Source organism: Sus scrofa, chromosome 8 (assembly GCF_054392235.1).
Source record: "Sus scrofa isolate SSC_HxYL_T2T_F1_AM1 chromosome 8, Sscrofa_HxYL_maternal_Yorkshire_Landrace_v2.0, whole genome shotgun sequence".
Taxonomy (NCBI): domain Eukaryota; kingdom Metazoa; phylum Chordata; class Mammalia; order Artiodactyla; family Suidae; genus Sus; species Sus scrofa.
Genome location: NC_139390.1, coordinates 11,820,727 through 11,842,247, shown reverse-complemented (window position 1 = coordinate 11,842,247; position 21,521 = coordinate 11,820,727). Strand labels below are relative to the sequence as shown.

Genomic DNA, 21,521 nt, shown 5'->3' with positions numbered 1-21,521 from the left:
TTTCTTTTTCCTTTATTTGCTTTTTATGAGGGCCACACCCACGGCATATGAAAGTTCTCAGGCTAGGGGTCGAATCAGAGCTGCAGCTGCTGCCCACATCACAGCCACAGAAATGCCAGATCTGAGCCGAGTCTGTGACCTACACCACAGCTCACGGCAACACTGGATCCTTAAACCACTGAGCAAGGCCAGGGATCAAACCCGCAACCTCATGGTTCCTAGTCAGATTCGTTTCCTCTGCGCCACGACCGGAACTCCTTAAGCACTTTCTTGATTCGCTCATGAAATATTTGACACCCTCCCCTAACAGGCATGTGAACAGAATGGAGAGTAGACATGTCTGGTCATCATGAAAATATGATTGTTTGTTTTTCTTCAGGGTTTTGAGAATATGCTCATTTTAGTTGAACACTTATTTATGTGTTAAAGGAATTAATTTAATCAGGTAATCGAGGACTCATTTGTTGCATGCCTGCCAGGTGTTAGCAAAAGCACAGGCACTTATAAAGCTGATAGGAATCTAAACTTAAGAAAAAAATGATTATTTCATGAGAGTTGCAAAAAGTCCAGTGATGAAAAGCCCAATTTTTGGCAACTTCATTTGTATACATTTTAGTCATTATTTTCAGGTGCTTTTCAATAGCATTTCTCTTTGGAATCCTCACAATTAATTAATGCTTTAGTAGGTCAAGGGTGGAGAGTGAAATACAGGAATTTTCCAGGTGTTCGGAGGTGGGTGGGGTGGGGTGGGGGATGGAAGACACCGAGGTAGCTTTTGCTGCAAAGGCACATCTGCTGGGTGCCAAGTCCTGTCTCTGTTTTACTACGTGCCTCTCCCAAGGCAGCAGCACAAGAGAGGGAACTGTAGTAAGAACTTGCTAGAAGGGAAGCCTTGAACTGTGAGCAAAACCCTGAGATGTTCCATCAAGACGCATCATTTATTTTCTCAGTAACCTGCCGTTTTAGAATTGCTGTGAGAAGGAAAACTTACATTTCCTATTAAATAAAAGGAAATTTAGTTGAGAATAAACAAAGTCAGAGTTGAAAATAAGAGGGAAACAAAACAAAACAAAACTACAAACCCTGGGACATGAGATTTTTAAAAAATTCTATAATTTTAAATAAAAAGGGGGGGATTTAAAATTCTCTCTTGGCGTCCATTACATGCTCCTGCAATTACCAGCTAGTGAGAGCAACGATTCTGCCTTATTACTTTTATTTCTGTGTCTCGATACAGAATCCCATCCATGTGGTAGAAAGCCTTGTTTTGGGCTGTCTGTTCAGCCCAAAACGTTCCATGCGCTGAGCATTAGCTGGATGTTGAACCAACTAAGAAGACAGTGGAATGCTTGAAGAACATTCTTCTGGACCAAAGAACCTCATGGTAGAGTGGTTAGAGGAGACTAAACACAAGAGCCAGCGCCCCCGTGTTCGAACTCACTCGGCTACTTGTTCACTTTGTCATCTTCAGCAGAGGGCTAACTTCCTTGTGCCTCAGTTTGCTCATCTATAAAATGGCATGAATAATAGCACTTATCCCCTAGCGTCATGATGAAGTGTCAGGGAACTTATATTACGCATTGAGTTCAGAACGGTGGCCGGCAGGCAGTGAATGCTGTGTAAGTGTGGACCGTTATTATTACGTGTGGCTAATATGCAATAAATGGGGTTTGATGCAAAACTCCTAGGTTTGGAGAAATGAAGGAAGCAAAAAGGCTTTTGAAGTTAGAGCAAATAAAGGACCTGTACCTCCTTCAGCGCGCGGGGGTGGGTGGGGGGGTCTCTATGAAACGCAGAGTTATGAGTTTTGGGATTAACGTGGTCCTGTCTCATTGTATGAACGTGAGAGGCAAAGACATGTAGGGAGAGCCAGTGTGGCCAAGTGTGCACCCGCCTTGGTCGTGGAGCCGCTTCTGTTCTTTCTCGAGAGTTTTCTGAGCGAGGTTAGCTGACACGTGTCAGATGGGAGTGACCGGGATGGAAGATGCTAATGACCAGTGCGCAATCTCTGTGGGCGCGTGCACAAGCCGGTGAGGTTGCATGCTGAGAAATTATTTTCTAGAACCGCAAGGTAACTGAAGAATGTTGGGGCCTTTCTCATCTTCCTGTTTTCAGACCCCTTCACACACTGTCTCCACTTTGACCTGTTTAAGTTTATTTTCATTTAAAGACCAAAAAACCAACACAGTTTTCAAGGAACGGATGCTTTATGTATGGTTCATTCTTTGGAGGGGGGGGTATATGGGTGCCACGTGACCAGTGGTTGCCATGGTAATTTCTCATTATTGTTGAATTGAAAAATAATTACTCTGGCAAAAATCCCACATAACCTGTCAGTGCTTAAGTTAAAGATGCCAGGGGGCAGCCCTGGCACCAGGATCCTGTGTGTGGTGGAGGGGGACAGAGGTGGGGACGGAAGAGAATCCAGGACAGAGGCAAAATGCTTTTGTGGATTTTTAAAGATGATTAAGACACTCTTCTGCTATTTGACCCGAGTGCGTCTCTCATCCCGACGTCTGATTTGGCTGCCGGGGCTACTTGGGCTCACCTGTGAGATGGGACAAAAGGACGAAGGATTTTTTTCATCACAGAAATGCAGAGAGGGGATAATTTAGAGTGGAGAAGCTTTCATGGTATTTTTGCCTAATTAAAGTATAGGAGAATTGTCGGCGCTGCTCCCCCTGCCTGCCTGGGTTCAGGCTGTGTTAATTTCATCTTTATTTACCTGGAGGCCCCTCGCTGCTATTGTTACTTTACAGCTTTGGGAAAAGGATCCACTTCTTACTTATTAATATTCACTAAACACTAAACACGCGCTGTTCAGATACTAGACAAGAACACGAATTGAAAGGATAAGGCAGAGTGTACGGAGTTAAATGACCCCGGAGCTGCAGCCTCTGCGGGCACACGCTGGGGTGTCTGTTCTCAATCATCTGTCTCACGGGCCATTTGTGGGGACCATGAAGCCCCTATGCTTTCCTTCCTGTGTCAAGAAATCATCCTCCTTTTGGTTAATGAAGCCTCTGGGATACACTCAGCCTTTAGGAGAATGGTTGGCAAACTTTTAGTAGTAGTAGTATTCCATCATTGCATCATCTTTGGACTTTCAGATGCTCAGCCATGTCCTGGCAGAGTTGGACTCTGATTTGTAATTACGTTGATCCTGTCACTGGATTCCACTTGGAATTATATCATTTAGAAATGCTCTTTGTTTCATCTCTACCCATGCATCTTCAGACCCAGACTGCAAGTCTTCAATCTGGAAGCACAGGCATCTCTTAATGGAAGAGCCAAAATATAGACAAGTACACGCCCTATGCCTAGGTGTGGCCACTCCTGATATATGCCCCTGAGAAACTGTTAGGCATTAGCTCAAAGGGATGCTGCAAAGATACGGATCGCAGCATTGTTGTAATGGCAAAAAATTAGAAACTGTCTAGAGATCATTAGGAGAAAAATGCTTAAAATGAAATATATGATATTCATTCAGTGTATTCTGTAGCTTATATAAGGAAAGAAGAGGCCCTGATATATAAAATGGATAGGTCTCCAAAACACGCTGTTGAATGGAAAAATAAAAAGCAGGCTTAAAGAAGGAAATATAATGTATGATATTATTTAAATAAAATATTAAAAACATAAAACAGGACTGTACAGGAGTGGAGTCACGTCTATATATAGATATGAAAGATGAGCTGGGAAGAGACACATGATTATCATGAGATAGTCATTCATGGGAACCCGGGAGAAGGGAGAGAAAAATAGAGCAGGGTGTAGGGGCTCAGAATGTTTGCTTTTATTTATCATTTTAAATTCACTTTAAAAAGGAAAAAAAGATATTTTAATAATTGTTAATTTTGGATAATGGGCCCATGCGTCCTCACTGTATTATCCTCTATTCTCTATTTTTACAAATTAATAAAGTAAAACCCCACTTATTTAAGTTACAGTCGGTGAAGTGTATTCACTTACCCCACCTTTCCCTGAGAAGAACAAGTACCCAAAGGGGGTTCAATGGAATGGCAGTGTCAGTGGGAAAAAGTCTGGGTCAATATGCACTTGTCACATGCATGGCTGGTGCATCCACTGATGAAAAGTGCGGCCACAGGAATGTGACAGCGAGAAGGCTTTAGCTTGTACACCGTCCCGGTCTCCTGGCCACTGAGTTTAGCCTGAAGATTCCTGCACGCTTGGAGGAAGACTTCCTGTGTGGTACAGCTTTTCCATCTCTTTGACTCCACGTTGGGTCATTTGTAGGTGGGCGATCTGTGGAGGACAGAGGGATGCTAAATGCCCAGTCACTCTTCTTAAGCACCTCATGGTCTATTACCACGGTCAGAAGTTTAGATAAATGTATATTGCAAGGGAGTGATTCAATAAAGAGGGCTAAAGTTGTTGAGCTGTCCTAACACAGGAGATGGGGAAAGAAAGGAATCTAGGGACTCAGACTTGATCTTTGCTGGACATGCCAGGCCAGAAGAACAACATATGCAAAGATGAGGAGGCTGGAAACGGTTAACAGGGGACCCTTGGTTTGAAAGTATCAGCGGGCGGGTCCTTTGTCTTGACACTGGCCAACTCCTGATGACGCTGGTCCCCAGAGTAGTACGAATGGCTTTTTCCTGGATTAAACGTCTTGTTTGGGATACATCCACCAAATGTTGTATCTCTTCTGTCTGGTAGAAATTGACATGCACAGCCACCCCACACACCCAGAACAAGACCTGAGGCTCTTGGTTTGTTTTTTGTTTTTTGTTTTTTTTGTTTGTTTGTTTTTAATTTTTTAATTTCTTTAAATTACTCAATGAAATTATTACATTTATAGTTGTGCAATGATCATCATAATCCAATTTTATAGGATTTCCATCCCACAACCCCAGCACATCCACCCACCTCCCCCCAAACTGTCTCCTTTGGAAACCATAAGTTTTTCAAAGTCTGTGAGTCAGTATCTGTTCTGCAAAGAAGTTCATTCTGTCCTTTTTTCAGATTCCATAAGTCAGTGAAAGCATTTGATGTTGGTGTCTCATTGTATGACTGACTTCACTTAGCATGATAATTTCTAGGTCCCTCCATGTTGCTAAAAATGCTGGTACTTCTTTCCTTTTAATGGCTGAGTAATATTCCATTGTGTATATGTACCACATCTTCTGGATCCACTCCTCTGCTGATGGTCATTTAGGTTGTTTCCATGTCTTGGCTATTGAAAATAGTGCTGCAATGAATAGTGCATTTATCATAACATTTACCTCCAAGTCCTGAGAGGCTGATTGCTTGACCGACTGGTCAGTCTCAAGGCCATTCCTGGTTCACATCCACCTTCATTTGACTTGAGGGTGTTGTCTGTACGGAGATTGGTCCAAAGCATCCTGGCTGCCCTCCAGCCCTTAGGGGAATGCAAACTTTGTGAGCTCCTCTTTGGAATATTTGCTGTGCAAAACAGCCTTGGAAACTTTACGCACACAGCCTCCTACTGGGCAGCTTGGTGGCCCTAGCCGTGTGTGGCCACTTCCCAAGGGAACTTCCTGGTTCTTCTACTTCTCCGTTGACGGAAGCGCCAAGTTTGCAATCAGGAGGCGGAAATGCTTGTTAGGACTGCAGCAGAATCGGGACCATTTTCTGTTACGTTTCTTGGTCTCTTTGACTTACTCATGTGGCCACGTAGAGCACATGTAGCTTCTTCTGCAAGGTTCAGATCATCTACGTGACCAGCATCTAGAAGCTGAGTATTAGAGGCACAGGTTTTTGTTGTTGTTTTTTTTAAATCATTGTCCACGATCCATGAGGTTGTTAGCTGTGTGGCAGAGACCTGAGCAGCCACCAGTCACGTGATCAGACCTCCCACCAGAGATTTCCTGTTTGGTTCCGCGCAGGTCTTTGTAGCTGCATTGCAGCCACTGCCTGGATTCCTGGCCTAGTTATTATGCAAATTTCTTCCATAAACTTGCCTCGCTGATCTCAGGAACTAACCAGCCAGCCAAATGCAGGGAAGTGGTGTTCAAAGGGGAGGTTTGTTTTCAGAAAAAAACCACAGGAAGGTTGGGGAAAGAGGGTGAAATCTGGGAGAACTGGAGAAGGAGATTTGTTGGGGCAGAATTTCCTCTTTCAATCTAGGGTGGAAAACAAAACAAAAGAAAAACATGGACTGGTCAGTTCATCCATTGCAACAAATCTGCTGCTCTGGTGAGGGGTACAGATGATGGGGGAAGCTATGAATGTGTGCTGCTGAGGCAGGGTGGGAACCCTGCAACTTCCTCTCAGTTTTGCTGAACCTAAAACTGCTCTCCAGAAATTAAACCTGTTTTTAAAAATAGACTAGAATTAGGCCATCTTGTACGTGACCTTCGGCTTGGCCACTTTCTAGCTGCCTGATCTTTACCGAGGCATTTTGCTTTTTTGAATCTCGGCTTCTCTGTTTATAAATATCTTAGGGTCAAAGGAGACCATAATAAATGATCATAATAGCTGCCATTTATTGAGCACCTACTATGTGCTAGGCAGTTAGTTACTCACAGTTCAGTCCACTGAAGAGATTGTTTCTGCAAATGAACAAACAAGTGTAGAGAAGTCAGGGGACTTGACCTAGGTCGTCCAGTGAATAAGAGGCAGAATTCATATGCTGAAGTCAGTGTAGCATAGAAGTTAAGGCTTCTCTCCAAGGCTGCCTGCTCTGCCCCTTGGGAGCAGTTGCGAACATGAGATGGTTCAATGCATGGATAAAACTTGGAAAGTGTTGAGTTATGTGTCTTACTGTTGCTAGAGCTCCCCAAGTGTGTGTTCCTTCCATGACTTGCCTCCTTCAGAAAAAAAGGTCAAGATGGGCCTGTACTTGACCTTTAGTCATTTTTTTCTTAACTTACTCCTTTTAATTCCCTTTTTTTTCCATCATCATAACTAAGCACCAATTCAAAAGCTTTATATATGTGTGGTGGGTCAGGGGGACGGTTGATAATTACAGCTTAAAAATATAGCCAGGAGTTCCCTGGTAGCACAGTGGGTTCAGGATCCAGTGTTGTCTCTGATGTGGCTCAGGTCACTGCTATGGCATGGGTTCAATCCCCGAATTTCCACATGCCATAGGCAGGGCCAAATATTCATGTGCGTGTGTGTATACATACATATGTGTGTATATATATATATATATATATATATCCAAAAAATTTTATGCCAGTTTAAAAATATTGGCCAACAGACAAAGTAGGGTCAACCGACTAGGTCTCACAAAAACTGGGTAGAGTGACCTTCTTGAGTTGGGTTTTTGATTGAACAAAAAGGAGCTCCATTTATTCATTCATTCAATCAGCTAAAACATATACATATATATATTCTTTTTGTACCTATTCTGCCTCTGGCACGGTGAAAGTACATATGATGTTTTTATTTGGGGAATGTTCTTCCGAGATGTGTGACCACAGCTAATTGATTCGTGTGCACAGATGTACCCGAGTGACCTTCTCTGACAAAGCTGTTCTGACATCTGCTGAGACACTGACTCATCTCACGTTCCATTACCGTTAGCTTGAAGCAAATGAGCCCCCCCGCCCCACGACCTCTGCCACCGCTGGCTTGTCTGGCCCCTGGACCCCGTGTAGCTGCTCACAGACCCTCCTCGCACCTCCTGTATCTTGGATCCTTTTTTTCTTTCTTTCCTTCTTTTTTTTTGTCTTTTCAGGGCCGCACCTATGGCATATGGAGGTTCCTAGGCTAGGGGTCTAATCAGAGCTGTAGCCCCGGCCTATGCCACAGCCACAGCCACGCCGGATCCGAGCCACATCTGCAACCTACACCACAGCTCATGGCAACGCTGGATCCTTAACCCACTGAGCGAGGCCAGGGATTGAACCCGCAACCTCATGGTTCCTAGTCAGATTCATTTCCACTGCACCATGATGGGAACTCCAGATCCTTTCTCTTCTCCCAGTGACTTTGGCAGAGCCTGGCTTCTCCCTGGCCTTTTTACCATTGACGGGTCCATTTGCCAGCAGACATGCTGGAAGCTAGGAGTTGGATGATAGGAACTTGGAGGACCTGATCTAGTCACTGCACCTTGGAACAATTAACAGGGCAAAGAGAGTCGATGAATTTCCAGTCGGAGTTTTCACTGTGTCTTAGACAGCTACTGGGGCAAGGGAAGGGGGTGATGAGCCGTGATTTGCAAACAGGCTTGATTTACACACATTTTTGATGTAGAGTTCTTTAGAACATGGACTGTTCCATGCCTGAGAACTGATATTAAAGATGGCAGATAAAGGCAGGAAAGGGGCCTGTATTGCTCCGCATTGTGTTCCAGGCGTTCTCCGGGACAAGTTATACCCACTGGTTATTGAATCTTCAGGTCTACTTTGCAAGAAGAGTTATTAATATAACTCTTGTTGCACCTCCTGTGCAAGAGAGTTATGTTTGTTGTTGTTATATTATGTTAATGTTTGGGGAAGGAAACAGGCTCAGGAGGCTAAAAGAAGCTGTCCAAGTTCACGTAGCAGGGACGAGGCAGTGTCAGGATGCACCTGGTCTGAGGACTGCCCACAGAATAAATTCTGCCAGTGACATAACACCGTCTGCCTACAGCCCGATGCTGGCCACCTCCTGGGCGTAAGCCCTGGTGACCTGGCAGTAAGCGGAGCAAAGAGCTGGAAGGAGAAACTAATTCGAGACAATATAGGCCCTTTTCCATGTCCCCTGCTTCTTTCTGAATCCCAGCCCTTGCCTTCCCCAAGATGCCAGAGAAAGGAGTTGGGCAGAGGCTGGGGCTGGTCTCAGATGCCCAGTGGTCCAAGTTTAAATCCCAGCCCCGTCCTTACCTGGCTGAGCACATGCAGGCAAGTTACCTTCATCGCCTGCCTAATCTATTTCTGCAGTTGTAAAGCCAAGATGATAATATGAGCAATTCTATCCATTCGCCGAATAGCTTTGCCTGAATAATACCTTGGGCTCAGAGTGTTCCTGCTGTGGCGCAGTCGGTTAAGAATCTGACTGCAGCGGCTTGGGTTACTTCGAAAGCATGAGTTTGATCCCTGGCCTGGCACAATGGGTTAAGGATCTGGTGTTGCCACAGCTGGGGTGTAGGTCACATCGCTGGCTTGGATTCAACCCTGGCCTGGGAATTTCCATATGCCATGGATGCAGCCGTTAAAAAAATATACCGCAGGCTCCATGATGTTCTGGGGCCTAGGAAATGGAGCAGCAGGCAAAACAGAGCTCCTGTTTGAAAGAAGCATATATTGATTCCTTTCATTTTGTTTTGTTTTTGTTTGTTTTTTGTCTCTTTAGGGCTGCACCCACGGCATATGGAAGTTCCTAGGCTAGGGGTCCAATCGGAGCTGCACCTGCTGGCCTACACCACAGCCACAGCCACACTAGATCCCAGCCACGTCTGCGACCCGCACCACAGCTCACGGCAACGACTGATCCTCAACCCACTGAGCAAGGCCAGGGCTTGAACCCATGTTCTCATAGATACTAATCAGGTTCTTAACCCTCTGAGCCACAAAAAGAACTTCAGCAAGAAACTTATATTGTACTGAAGAGGGAAAAACAAACAAACAAACAAACAAAAAACCAGCCAAAAACTAAAAATGAAGGTGGGAGTGAAGAGCAAGTGAGAAAACGGGTATAAAATACTTAGAATAGTGCTTGGCATGTGGTAAACACTCAATAAATGTTAACTATTATTCTTGTTCCATCCGTAGAGCAATTTAAAATAAAAGGAACCTGTGTATCCAGGCTTCCAAACAGGGTCCCTTTCCCCAGATGCTTCTCCACGTCCAAGCTTACGGATTTTTCTAGAAGCTTTGACAGTTTCCGCAGCACCTGGGCCCTGTGCCATGGTCTCAAGGCTGCCTGTTTGGTGCTCACTCCGCTGTTTCCTGCCAGTGGCCTTGGAGCTTTGAGGGTGGGGACCCATATCCTGCCCCATATTCAAGTGCCTGCACATAATAAGTGCTCAATAAATATTTGCTTCTGAAAAGAGAAAACGGTGGGGACTGTTTGCAGGTGGAGCCACGACGCCCCGGGTGGTTTTATATTTACTGTGTTTTACTGAGGAAAGTGTTGGCTTTTGGTACGGTGACTGGGAGGAGGCCAGAGAAGAAGAGACCAGAAAAATTCATTTGGGGTTCCGTCGTGGCACAACAGAAGCGAATCCCACTAGGAACCATGAGGTCGTGGGTTCGATCCCTGGTCTCGATCAGTGCGTTAAGGATCTGGCATTGCTGTGAGCCATGGTGTAGTTTGCAGATGCAGCTCGGATCCTACGCTGCTGTGGCTGTGGTGTTAGGCCAGCAGCTGTAGCTCGGATTTGACCCCTAGCCTGGGAACTTCCATATGCCACTGGTGTCACCTTAGAAAGCAAAAAAAAAAAAAAAAAATTCCTTTGTCCAAGCTTCTCCTTTTCTGATAAGAGGAATGGCGTCAATCTTCAGGCGCCCCTTAATTATTCTTACCGGGACTGAACACTTGTTCCCGAGGCCTGCCAGCGACAACAACTTGCTGTTGTCGTAAGCAGAATGCCTTAATGGGAAGGAGAGAAGCTGGTGAGCTCTTGGTCAGGGCCCCAGGGAGGGGGCCGTCGAGGGGGGAGCAGCAGACGGATTCCATGTCCTTCCTCCATCTGACAGCCAGCTGGGAAACGTCTCGCCCTGAGATCTGGCACGAACACACAAATCTCTGGAAAAAGGCTGCACTTAAAAATTCGGGGGGTTCTCTGGAGCGCTACGCAGAGAATGAGGCCCGGTAGGATCCCCTTTGGCACTTGCTAACCCTCCTACTTCGCTGTTGGAGGAGGCCCTTCCCCCACCCTCGACGATGAGCAAGGATCCTAAGGGCCTCAACTGGGCCAGTGTCACAGTGTTTTCTGGATTGGGTGGAAGGGAAGCATTCCACCCAAGACAAACACACAGAGTTCACCGGTATGGTTTGCCTTCTGCTGAACCGGCCTGTTTTTAATAACTTTTAATAACAAGCTGGTGATTGTCTGTAGTCTTAAACCCATCCTCGAGAACAATCCACAGGCCGGTGACAGTCCCTTGAGCACACACTCATCTTCCTACGTGAATCCACGTAGCACTATCTGTATCTTTTCTAGGGATATGTGCATAGAGCGAGGTTCCAAGCCGCATGCAATGCTTGTTTGTTTTTGCATAAAATATCTTTCAATAAAGATCCCCTCAACCTGGTTGTCATACGGAGATTTCTGTTTGTAAAATCATCCTCTTAAAAGAGCGACAGAAAGAGAGAGAGCGAGAGGGAGGGAGGGAGGAGAGAGAAAGCCAAATGCATTTTATATTAACTGCAAACCCTGTTCTTAAAAAAATGTCACATTGTGTTCTAGAAGACATTGATTAAATCTCCCCAAATATGTCCTCAGGAATTAATTTCCATTCGTTTTGCATTCCCTCGGTTCTTGCATTGGAATTGGGTCCCCATTTGAGGTAATTAATTTGAAGAGTGACCACACGCCGTCTCACGCCCCTTGGAGGACACCCACGCACCCACGCACGTATGCTAAGTCCCAAGCCCGCAGGAACTGGGTTTTTCTGCCTCGTCCCTTTTTCTTTCCCTCTCGGAGAGATTTTCTGCTCTTGCCTGTGAAATAAATGATCTGTCTCTTTGCAGGATAGCGACAACCTCTGGTGGGATGCGTTTGCCACTGAGTTTTTTGAAGATGACGCCACATTAACCCTTTCATTTTGTTTGGAAGATGGACCAAAGCGATACAGTAAGAAAGAAGTTTATTTTCTCTAATGTTCTCTCTTTCTGCGCCTGTAAGAAGACCGCAGGGGTCTTCAGTGAGAGTAGCTGAGTGCGGCTGGGCTGACCGGGATTCCTGCACTCCTGGCGCCGATCAAGCCCCTGTCACTGGGTGGCAGCCTGACTCGGCTCCTTCGCAGCTTAGAATGTTTGGGTACTTGGCTGTTTAGAGAGGAAGACAAATCTGAACCAAGCCACCCGGTGATAAGTGGGAGCTGATTTGTGGACAGTTGCCATCCATCGCTTCCTCAAGACCTTTCTTTATTCTCGGCAACTCACATGTCCTACCGGATGTTCCGCTCCTGAAGTTTCCTTTACAAAACAATAAATCTCACAGTCACTGTATCAGCCATAGCCTTCTAATTCCCTCTTATCAATTATCTCAGGTATTTATTGGACAAGCGTTATCTTTTCTTAGGGGTCGGGGGGAGACCCCAGCTGCTGTGAACACACGATTTCGGATTAGGGTTGACAGAATTTATAGTTCCTTGTCTTTCCCGCGACGGAGGACTCTGTAAAGATCCTCAAATTACAGCCTGTGGCTCCTTGGGGAACAGCTGATCTGTCCTGATTAGGTTCAGCCAACTCGTCAGAGATCAGGTTTGCCAGTTGTGCCGTAAGACCAAGAGGCGCAGGTACGTCAGCACAAAAGCAATTAACGTCTGGTTAGATCAGAGGGCGGTGTGTTTCCAGAAATCAGGGTTGCCCACATGAAAGGATCTGATTGTCAGTGGAGAAAGCTTTCCCAACAGGGAGCTGATGATGGAACCAGCCACAGTGCGTTTGAGCAGGTCGGTCCAGAGCACTGGGTAGATGAGAGGAAATAGGGACCTTGATAAACACAATGGAAAGATCTGATTGTTGCTAAATGTATTTCAAAGCCCTGGAGTGCAATAGGTTTTTACGCCCCCCCCCCTTAATTTTGTAGGACTTTGGACAATTTAGCAGTGTTTGGAGCTACTGCATGATGAGTTGATTAATTATGCTATTACGCATGTGGTGATTTTGCACACGTGGCAAATAGGAGAGCGGGACAGCTTGGACGTGCTGCTTAAATGAAACTCATTGCCGGGAGCGGGAGCGTCTCTCTAGATTTGGTAGACTGCAGGCTTTTAGAGGTGGGGACATTTCTAATAAATGTTTTGGGTGAGAGGGGCAGTTAGTATGCCAGACAAGGGACCGTTAGAATGCCTTTATTTTCAACATACTGATGCCTGCTGCCAGCACTGGCAAGCCCACTTCATCGAGTGCACTGGCTTTTCTGTGTGTGGGTGCCCCCAAGCAGCCTCACGCCCTAAAGAGTGGGAGAGAGTCGGATGCCGAGGCTGCCGTTTCAGAATTCCCCGGGAGATAAATGAACTCAGCAATCCCACAATTACTCTCTCCCCAAAAGCCTGCCTGATCAATGGTGAATAATCTCCAACCAAGCAGTCATCCATCCTCTGTGCCTTATTTTTTTCTGAGGCATAAGCTCAGATAACTTCAAGTTATCATTGTTTTATGTTCCCGCGCTGTGTGTGTGTGTGTGTGTGTGTGTGTGTGTGTGTGAATCCATCAGGGTCTGCTCAGGGAACTAGAATTACAGTTTTAAAGCCTGTACTCATAAAACAGATTCTCAATCTTCCCTCTGTCCACCCCCGACCCCAACATCATTTGGGGATGAGTCAAGATCGGTGCTTGTTTCAGATCTGATATTCATGTACCGGAGTAAACGCCTGACTACCAGCCATTGTTGTCCAGGTTTCTTTGTTTCTCTGAGCCAAAATATTTCCCGAGCAGAGAAGAGAAACAAAGATGATTGACAGTCTAGAGCCGAGTCTCATCAGCTGCTTTGCTGACAGCCTGGTGATGTGCACGCACTGCTGATGTGCGGGCAAGTGACAGCTGATTGACAGCCTAGGACCGGGAGATAGGGAAGATGAAGGATGCTTAGAACGCCTGACGCGCTCGCACGCGCGCTCCAGGCAGCACGCAGCCACCTTAACCCATTCATGGCCCAGGCACACTGTGTTGCTACAGAGAAAACATCCCTGGGCTGGGGGCTGTAACTCTTCCTCGAGACCTCGAAGGGAGCGGAGAGCTTTTTATGTCTGAGGAGGAAAGTAGGACTTGGCCATCGCATTTATGTATGTAGACCACTTACCCTAGTCACTTTCATTCTCGGTACCAAGGCATATTCCAGATGAGGTTTATTTGGCCCTTACTAGGAAAAACTCTTCATTCTACCTCCCCATCTCTGTTTTCAGAGCATCCCTCTGGCTCCAAGAGATCGTATCTCCAAGCTACCGTAAATTCTGTAATATGTGTTGGCTTGTTTATTTGTTGTCTGTCATCCCCTATTAGAATTCTGTCTCCCTGTGCACAGGGGCTTTGTTTTCTTTACTGCCGAATTCTCAGATTAATACAGAAACTTGCACAAGGTAGGTGCCCCATAAAAGTGTACTGAATGAATGATTGAACGAGTGAATGGACTTTTGGGGAAATTATCACAGAATAGGATGTTGGCAAAACAATCCCTTTACTGAGATCTCTGGACTTCTTAAAATGGGAAGAATGTGGCATTTCCACTGTGGCTCAGTGGGTTAAGAACCCGACATAGGGTCCCTGAGGATGCAGGTTCACTCCCTGGCCTCACTCAGCGGGCTAAGTATATGGCGTTGCTGCAAGCTGCTGCATAGGTCACAGATGTGGCTTGAATCTAGTATTGCTGTGGCTGTGGGATGGGCTCCAGGTCCAGCTCTGATTCCACCCCTGGCCTGCAAACTTCCATATGCCACAGGTGCAGGCCTGAAAAGAGAAGAAAAAAAAAAGATGGAGTTCCCATCATGGTTCAGTGGAGACGAGTCTGACTAGCATCCATGAAGACACAGGTTCGATCCCTGGCCTCGCTCAGTGGGTTGGGAATCCGGTGTTGCTGTGAGCTGTGGTGTAGGTGCAGATGATGCTCGATCTGGCATTGCTGTGGCTGGGGTGTAGGCTGGCAGCTACATCTCCAATTCGACCCCTAGCCTGAGAACCTCCATATGCTGCAGGTGTGGCCCTAAAAAGACAACAAAGAATTAAGAAAAGAAAAAGAAAAAAAAAAAAGAAACAAATATGATAAAATGGAAAGCATAGGGTTCAATGTGAACATTCTTGAGTCTTAATGTATGCTTGGATTGGTAACAGAGCCTCTGTTTCTTCATCTGTAAAATGGGCATCACTGGCTCATGGTGAAAATTAAATGAGATAATATAATCAAAGACCCTTGGAGCATTTGGAGACTATGGTAGTCAGCATTGGCTATTATTACTGATGACAATGAACAGCCTTGGCATCTCTGTAGCTTCTGTGCACTGGAGAAGTTTGCCACTGGCAGGGGCTTATTGTGTGGCACTTGCTGCAGAGGCTCTCTGGGCAGCAGGGAGTCTAGAGACCCCTCTGAAGGGCAGTCCCTGCTGAAATGCAGCCTTGAAGAGGTCACGTCCTCCCAGGCTTTTCAACTGCAGAAACCCACTGTCATTGCTGGTAAGTGGTGTTCAAGAGGGGACAAGCAATGGAGTAAGTGTGGGCTCTATGCGCCTGGGGGCGGAGGAGCGGGGGGTGGTGGTGGAGGACTCCAAATGTTATGCCCAGGTTGGCATTGTTTTGAAAATTAAGGGTTGGAGATGATAGAAAAACTAAAATGCTGCCTTGTTCCAGGGCACTTCTGTTGACTTATTTTTAGGGAAATATCTGTGATTCAGGCAGGGTTCTGGATCTAATACCTAGGCTCAAACCCAGCTGTCTTTTTACTACCTGTGTGATTTGGCTGAAGTCACTTTCTAAGCGTCAGTGGCCTCCTCTGCAAAGTGAGGGTTTGATGAGATGGCACATGTAAATTTCTTAGCAGAATTTCCAGGCACCTGGAAAATGCTCCGTAATTAGTTGTTGTTGGAAGTTCCCATTGTAGAGCAGTGGGTTAAGGATCTGGTGTTGTCTCTACAGCAGCTCGGGTCACTGCTGAGGTGCTGGTTCCATCCCTGGCCTGGCATCGTGGGTTAAGGATCTCGTATTGCCATAGTCGTGGTGTAGGTTGAAGCTGCAGCTTGGATTTGATCCCTGGCCTGGGAACTTCCATATGCCATGGGTGCAGAAAAAAGGAAAAAAAAAAAAAAAGCTGTTGATATGCAGTTGAATTCCAAAGAGCATACCTCGGCCTCTAGATTGAGAGCCAGGACAACTCAGACACAGTTATCACGAACCCTTTAGGTATTATCTGTAATTTGAGAGTTCATGGGTCCCAGAAATGTTCTGTCTTAAAACTGTGTTTTTCCCCTTAATTTCCACATTTCTTCTAGAAGAAGGCTTTCTTGCAGGACTACACACCTTTGTAGTCACACAAGCCAAAGACTCTATTCTTGTTCCCTCTGTGGCTGCTGAGGGTTCATTTCACCCTCCAAAAGCAGCAAGTTTGTTCTAGGACATGCCATCACTCTCCATACCATTTTCTTCTGTTTTCCTTAGTCATCAAGTCACATTAGAAGGACCGCAAATCGGGAGTTCCCGTCATGGCTCAGTGGTTAAAGAACCTGACTGGCATCCATGAGGACACAGGTTCGATCCCTGGCCTTGCTCAGTGGGTTAAGGATGCGGTGTTGGCGTGAGCTGTGGTGTAGGTCGAAGATGTGGCTCGGATCCTAAAAAGACAAAAAGACAAAAATAAATAAATAAAAGGCCAAAAAAAAAGAAAAGAAAAAAATTCCCCACCCGTTTCAGGTTAAAGCTGTCTAAGATCCATTTATAATCTCAAAAAAAGAACCACAAATCGGCCCCTCTGTGGAGCCATTTTTACAATTATGGCTTCTCTTTTACATTTTCTTTCCTAGTGCCCTTCTCTTCCTGAAAGTTCTGATAGCCCGATAGTATTGACCAAGTTCTTCCCTTTTGTCCTTGTAACGTGTGTTTTTATGTGTTGTGTCTTTGGATGTGTCCCCTAAGGTAGAGAAATTCTACAAGGCCCAAGTTGCTCGACTATCTGGGGTGACTGGCTTTTTTTTCCTATTTTTTATTGGTTCACCTTGTCCAGCTGTGTTTTTATTGCACTTGCTGTATAGGAATTCTGCAAGCATTTCCCCCCACTTTCTCTCTAACATTGCATCACGTGCTTAATAATATATTTCTGGGGAAATCATTCCTTGAATGTACGCATAGGCAACTTGACCCCACACTTAACAGCTACTGTGGCATGAACGTGTTTTTTTTGTTTTAAAGTTACATGTAAAGAGCGTGCACTGCAGCACAGGGGAGGAAGGGACTTACAAGACTCCATCTGGGCTTGTGTCTTTCTATGAACAACCCCTCTAAGGAGTCCCCTGGAGATTGGAAAGTACAGGTTTGTTTGGCCAGTGCTTAAAGACCCTTAGCTTCCGGAGTTCCCGTTGTGGCGCAGCGGAAACGAATCTGACGAGGAACCATGAGGTTACAGGTTCAATCCCTGGCCACGCGCAGTGGGTTAAGGATCCAGCATTGCTGTGAGCTGTAGTGTAAGTCACAGACACAGCTCGAACCCTGCATTGCTGTGGCTGTGGTGTAGGCCAGCGCCAATTCCACCCCTAGCCTGGGAACCTCCGTATGCCGCAGGTGTGGCCCTAAAAGGCAAAAAAAAAAAAAGAAAAAAAAAAAAAAGAAAAAGAAAAAAGGGAAAAAAAGACCCTCAGCTTCCTTGAATCACATGCCAATTAGTCCAGGGCCTCTTCCTCTGTAAAGTAACTTGGTTCTTCTGAACATGCTTCATTTCTTTTCTTGTTTCCATTTATGGAGGCAGAGGTCAAAATCATGGACATCAGATCATTTTGAGCCTCTGCGCCACTAGCTTTACGATGTTAGGAGTGGGATGTGAATCTAGTCGTGCTGCCCAGATTAGTGTCTTCCTATGTAACATCAAGGTGATTATAAGGCCAACATCATAAGATACTTGTGAAGATTAAATAAGATTAAATGACATGTAACCTTAGCTTAGTACTGTTCGTGAAAAACACACGATATGTATTTATTGCTTGAATGAATGAATGAACGAGTGTGAGAATAGTTAAACCTATGCTATGCCACTCATCTGGAATTAAAGTAGAGGATCGTTCCTATTATTCATTCCGTCATTCAGCACAAAGCAGAGATATGTCTGGCTTTAGGCAAAGCCAGATCAGATATGTCTTCCTTTTTTGTGTGTGTACTTTTTTGGGCTACACCCATGGTTCCCAGGCGAGGGGCCCAATCAGAGCTAGAGATACCAGCCTACGCCGCAGCCACAGCGACATCAGTTCCAAGCTGCGTCTGTGACCTACACCACAGCTCACAGCAGCGCCGCATCCTTAACCCCCTGAGCGAGGCCAGGGATCGAACTTGCAACCTCATGGTTCCTAGTCGGATTCTTTTCTGCTGCACCACAACAGGAACTCCCAGACATGTCTTCCTTAAATATAGAAACTGTTAGAATTTAATGACCAACTGAGAGAAAAGCTGATATTAATGGAAGAAAGGGATTTAAATAAAGTCCCAAAGTGCTATAATGGTAACCCCTGTCCAAGAGAGGATGGGGTTTCTATCCCCTGTTTTGTTCAGGGAGCTAGATGCTATTAGACACCTCTTGAGTGCCAGCCACTGTGCTAGGCACCGTTGGGCTGTATGTCTTGTTTCCTGAGGACGAGGTGAAAGGAAATGAACTGGGATCACATTCAAAAAATAACCCTGGAGAAAAGAATGCACCTCCTTAGAGTAATCCTCGATGGTTAGTTCCTGGAGGATTGTGGCATTTTCGTTACCTAACGTCTGTCGCAGATGACTCTGGAAAATGCTTTTCTCTGCATAGAGTTGAACTAAGTGCTTTCTAGATAGCTTTAGTCTTTGAAATTGTGAGCTTAGGGAGTGACCCTTTTCAACAGAAGTCTTCATTAGGCTGGTGAGATTTGGAGTCAATTAAGTTAGGACTGAAGCAGATGTTCATTTGAGGTTCATTGACTGATTCGTTCAGAACGCACTGAATTCTTGCTTTTGGCCAGACATGGTCATCATGGGGCGGACGGTTCTTGAGAAGAAAGCAGCTTATCACCAATTGTTTTGTTTACTTTTATTATTTTTTTTTTTTTTTGTCTTTTTTTGTTGTTGTTGTTGTTGTTGTTATTTCTTGGGCCGCTCCCGCGGCATATGGAGGTTCCCAGGCTAGGGGTTGAATCGGAGCTGTAGCCACCGGCCTACGCCAGAGCCACAGCAACGCGGGATCCGAGCCGCGTCTGCAACCTACACCACAGCTCACGGCAACGCCGGATCGTTAACCCACTGAGCAAGGGCAGGGACCGAACCCGCAACCTCATGGTTCCTAGTCGGATTCGTTAACCACTGCTCCACGGCGGGAACTCCTGTTTTGTTTACTTTTAATATTATTTTATTAAAAACTCTTACCTTAAATTAACATAATCAACGAAGTAGCTCAAAAAGAAAATATGCTTGTAATATTAATACAAAATCTGGGAGGAGTTATGGCATACTTGAGAAAAAGTCCACCACTGATAGACGAACTAACAGATTTCTGAAGGGAAAAAGAAGACTGAATCTCTTCCCATTTGTGGTTTCAAATTGATCATATCAAGAGTTGCAAATTGGCCATAACAATAGATGCAGCAGACTTTCCGTTCTCTCCTGTACTAATAAATACCACACTAGTGAGTGGTCATGTGAGATAATGGGCAGAGAAGTGCTTTGAATACATTTAAAGTGCTGTACAAGTTGAAGGTATGGTTATCATCATGTTATAGTCTATTTTTAGGATTTGGTGACTTTATTTTCCCTTTATAAGTCAAGCTATTAAGAAATCTGGGAGGGAGTTCCCATTATGTCTCAGTGGTAACAAACCCAACTAGTATCCATGAGGATGTGGGTTTGATCCCTGGCCCTGCTCAGTGGGTTAAGGATCCGGCATTGCCACGAGCTGTGGCATAGGTTGCAGATGCGGCTCAGATCCTGTGTTGCTGTGGCTGTGGTATAGGTGGGCAGCTGCAGCTCCAGTTCAAGCCCTAGCCTGGGAAGGGAGGGAGGAAGGGGAAAGGAAAGAAAGAAGGAAGGGAAAGAAAGAAAGAAATCTGGGAGGACTGTTGGATCTTTCCTCATAGGGATAAAAGTCACTGTCAAATATACAGGTTTGAGCAAGTCAGACCTATGGCTGCCCTCAAGAGCTTGGTTGGAAGGTCTGAATGAGGTACCAGCCAGGGCATGGCCATTGTGTCTCATGTTTTGAGACTCTGGCCATGATCTCAGTGGGGCCCTCACATGTACATTTGCTGACCCTGGGTTTCATGGGATATGTTCCTACTCTTAGAAGCCTCACTATGGTTCTCAAACCAAGAGGGCACCACCTCATCATGGGTAAGAGGATAAATGTGGCCAACTTTTCCTAATATCACAACCACAGATGATGCTCTTGGCATTTGTTGCCCGAGGGCTAGAGAAGATAAATATCCTGCTCAACAAAAAAAAAAATCAGAGAAACATCTTACCTGGCCCTTTTACCTCTGATTTACTCATCATCTTGAAGGTAAGAGTTGTTTGATAAAATGTAAGTATACACACACATGCACTACTTGGGACATACTTACACCACTAAATTATGTGTTGTTTATCTAAAACCCAAAGGCAACAAGACTTCCTAGGTTTCTCTTTCTTCAAACTGGAAGCCCTACTTGAAGGACCCCAGTTCACACTCAAATGTGAAATCTCAACAATTTGTGGAGGAGCCAAATGGCAGATGATCATGATGCCTTTTTAGAAAGAGCTCTAAATGGTTCACCTGGCCTTGTTTTGCACGGGAGTCTTGTTTCTGCTTATACTCAAAAACTGTGCTCAGGAGTCCCACCTAAAGAATAAAACATCTCAGCAGAGGGTCAGAGTGGAAGTGGAAGCTAAAGCCTGCCCTAATTTCAATCCAAAGTCCATAGAGTAGTCTCGCCACACTTGACTATGCCACACTTGGGCAGGTGCTAAGCACACATGGGCATGTAATATCTCGTGCCATAAAGCAGCTCCCAGTTTAACAAGGGTGCTAGACATATCCAATTAACTCTGATGCAATAGCATCCACAGTGGAAGAGGAGGGCAAACGAAGTACTGGGGGACATTAAGACGAAGGTGGGGAGTTCCCATTGTGGCTCAGCAGTAATGAACCCAACTAGGATCCAGAAGGATTCAGGTTCCATCCCTGGCCCTGCTCGGTGGGTTAAGGATCTGGCATTGCTGTGAGCTGTGGTGTAGGTAGCAGACGTAGCTTGGATCTGGTGTTGCTGTAGCTGTGGCATACAGGCTGGCAGCTACTGCTCAGATTTGACCCATAGCCCGGGAACTTCCATATGCCTCGGGTGTGGCCCTAAAAAGACAAAAAGGAAAAAAGAAAAGAAGGTGATCAAATCTGTTTCCAGTGGAAAAAGACACAGGCTGGCAAAGACTTCCTTCTAACCTTCTAAAAACCTTTTGGTTCTTTAAAACTATGACAGAGAACACCCTGCTGCAATACCTTGCAAATATAAGGTTTACAATAAATATTCATTGACTGAATGAATGATACACACTGGTAAATAGTATCAACATGACCCAAGGGAACTGATTATTTAGCCCACAGCCACATTTTTTGCGCATATGACTTTTCTCATTCTTTTCCCCCTCTTTTTAGGTCTGCACATGCAATGTGGAAGTTCCTGGGCTAGGGGTCTAATTGGAGCTACAGCTGTCAACCTACACCATAACCACAGCAACACAGGATCCAAGCTGCA

General features: G+C 45.4%; 1 protein-coding gene and 1 long non-coding RNA gene across 28 annotated transcripts in view; both read left to right on the top strand.

The window, feature by feature from the left end:
- The window catches only part of LDB2 (LIM domain binding 2), a 397,713-nt gene that overhangs the window by 131,466 nt on the left and 244,726 nt on the right, over positions 1 to 21,521 (top strand). For all 27 annotated transcript variants that reach the window (XM_084971612.1, XM_084971616.1, XM_084971610.1 and 24 more), the window contains exon 2: positions 11,614 to 11,716. In XM_084971612.1, the coding sequence (XP_084827738.1) occupies positions 11,699 to 11,716 (18 nt within the window). In that variant the 5' untranslated portion in view covers positions 11,614 to 11,698. The remainder of the gene's footprint in view (positions 1 to 11,613; positions 11,717 to 21,521) is intronic.
- On the top strand, positions 15,282 to 19,815 carry LOC146400323 (uncharacterized). Its single transcript, XR_014812184.1, has 2 exons — positions 15,282 to 16,232; positions 19,086 to 19,815. It is a non-coding gene; the product is annotated as an uncharacterized LOC146400323 (long non-coding RNA).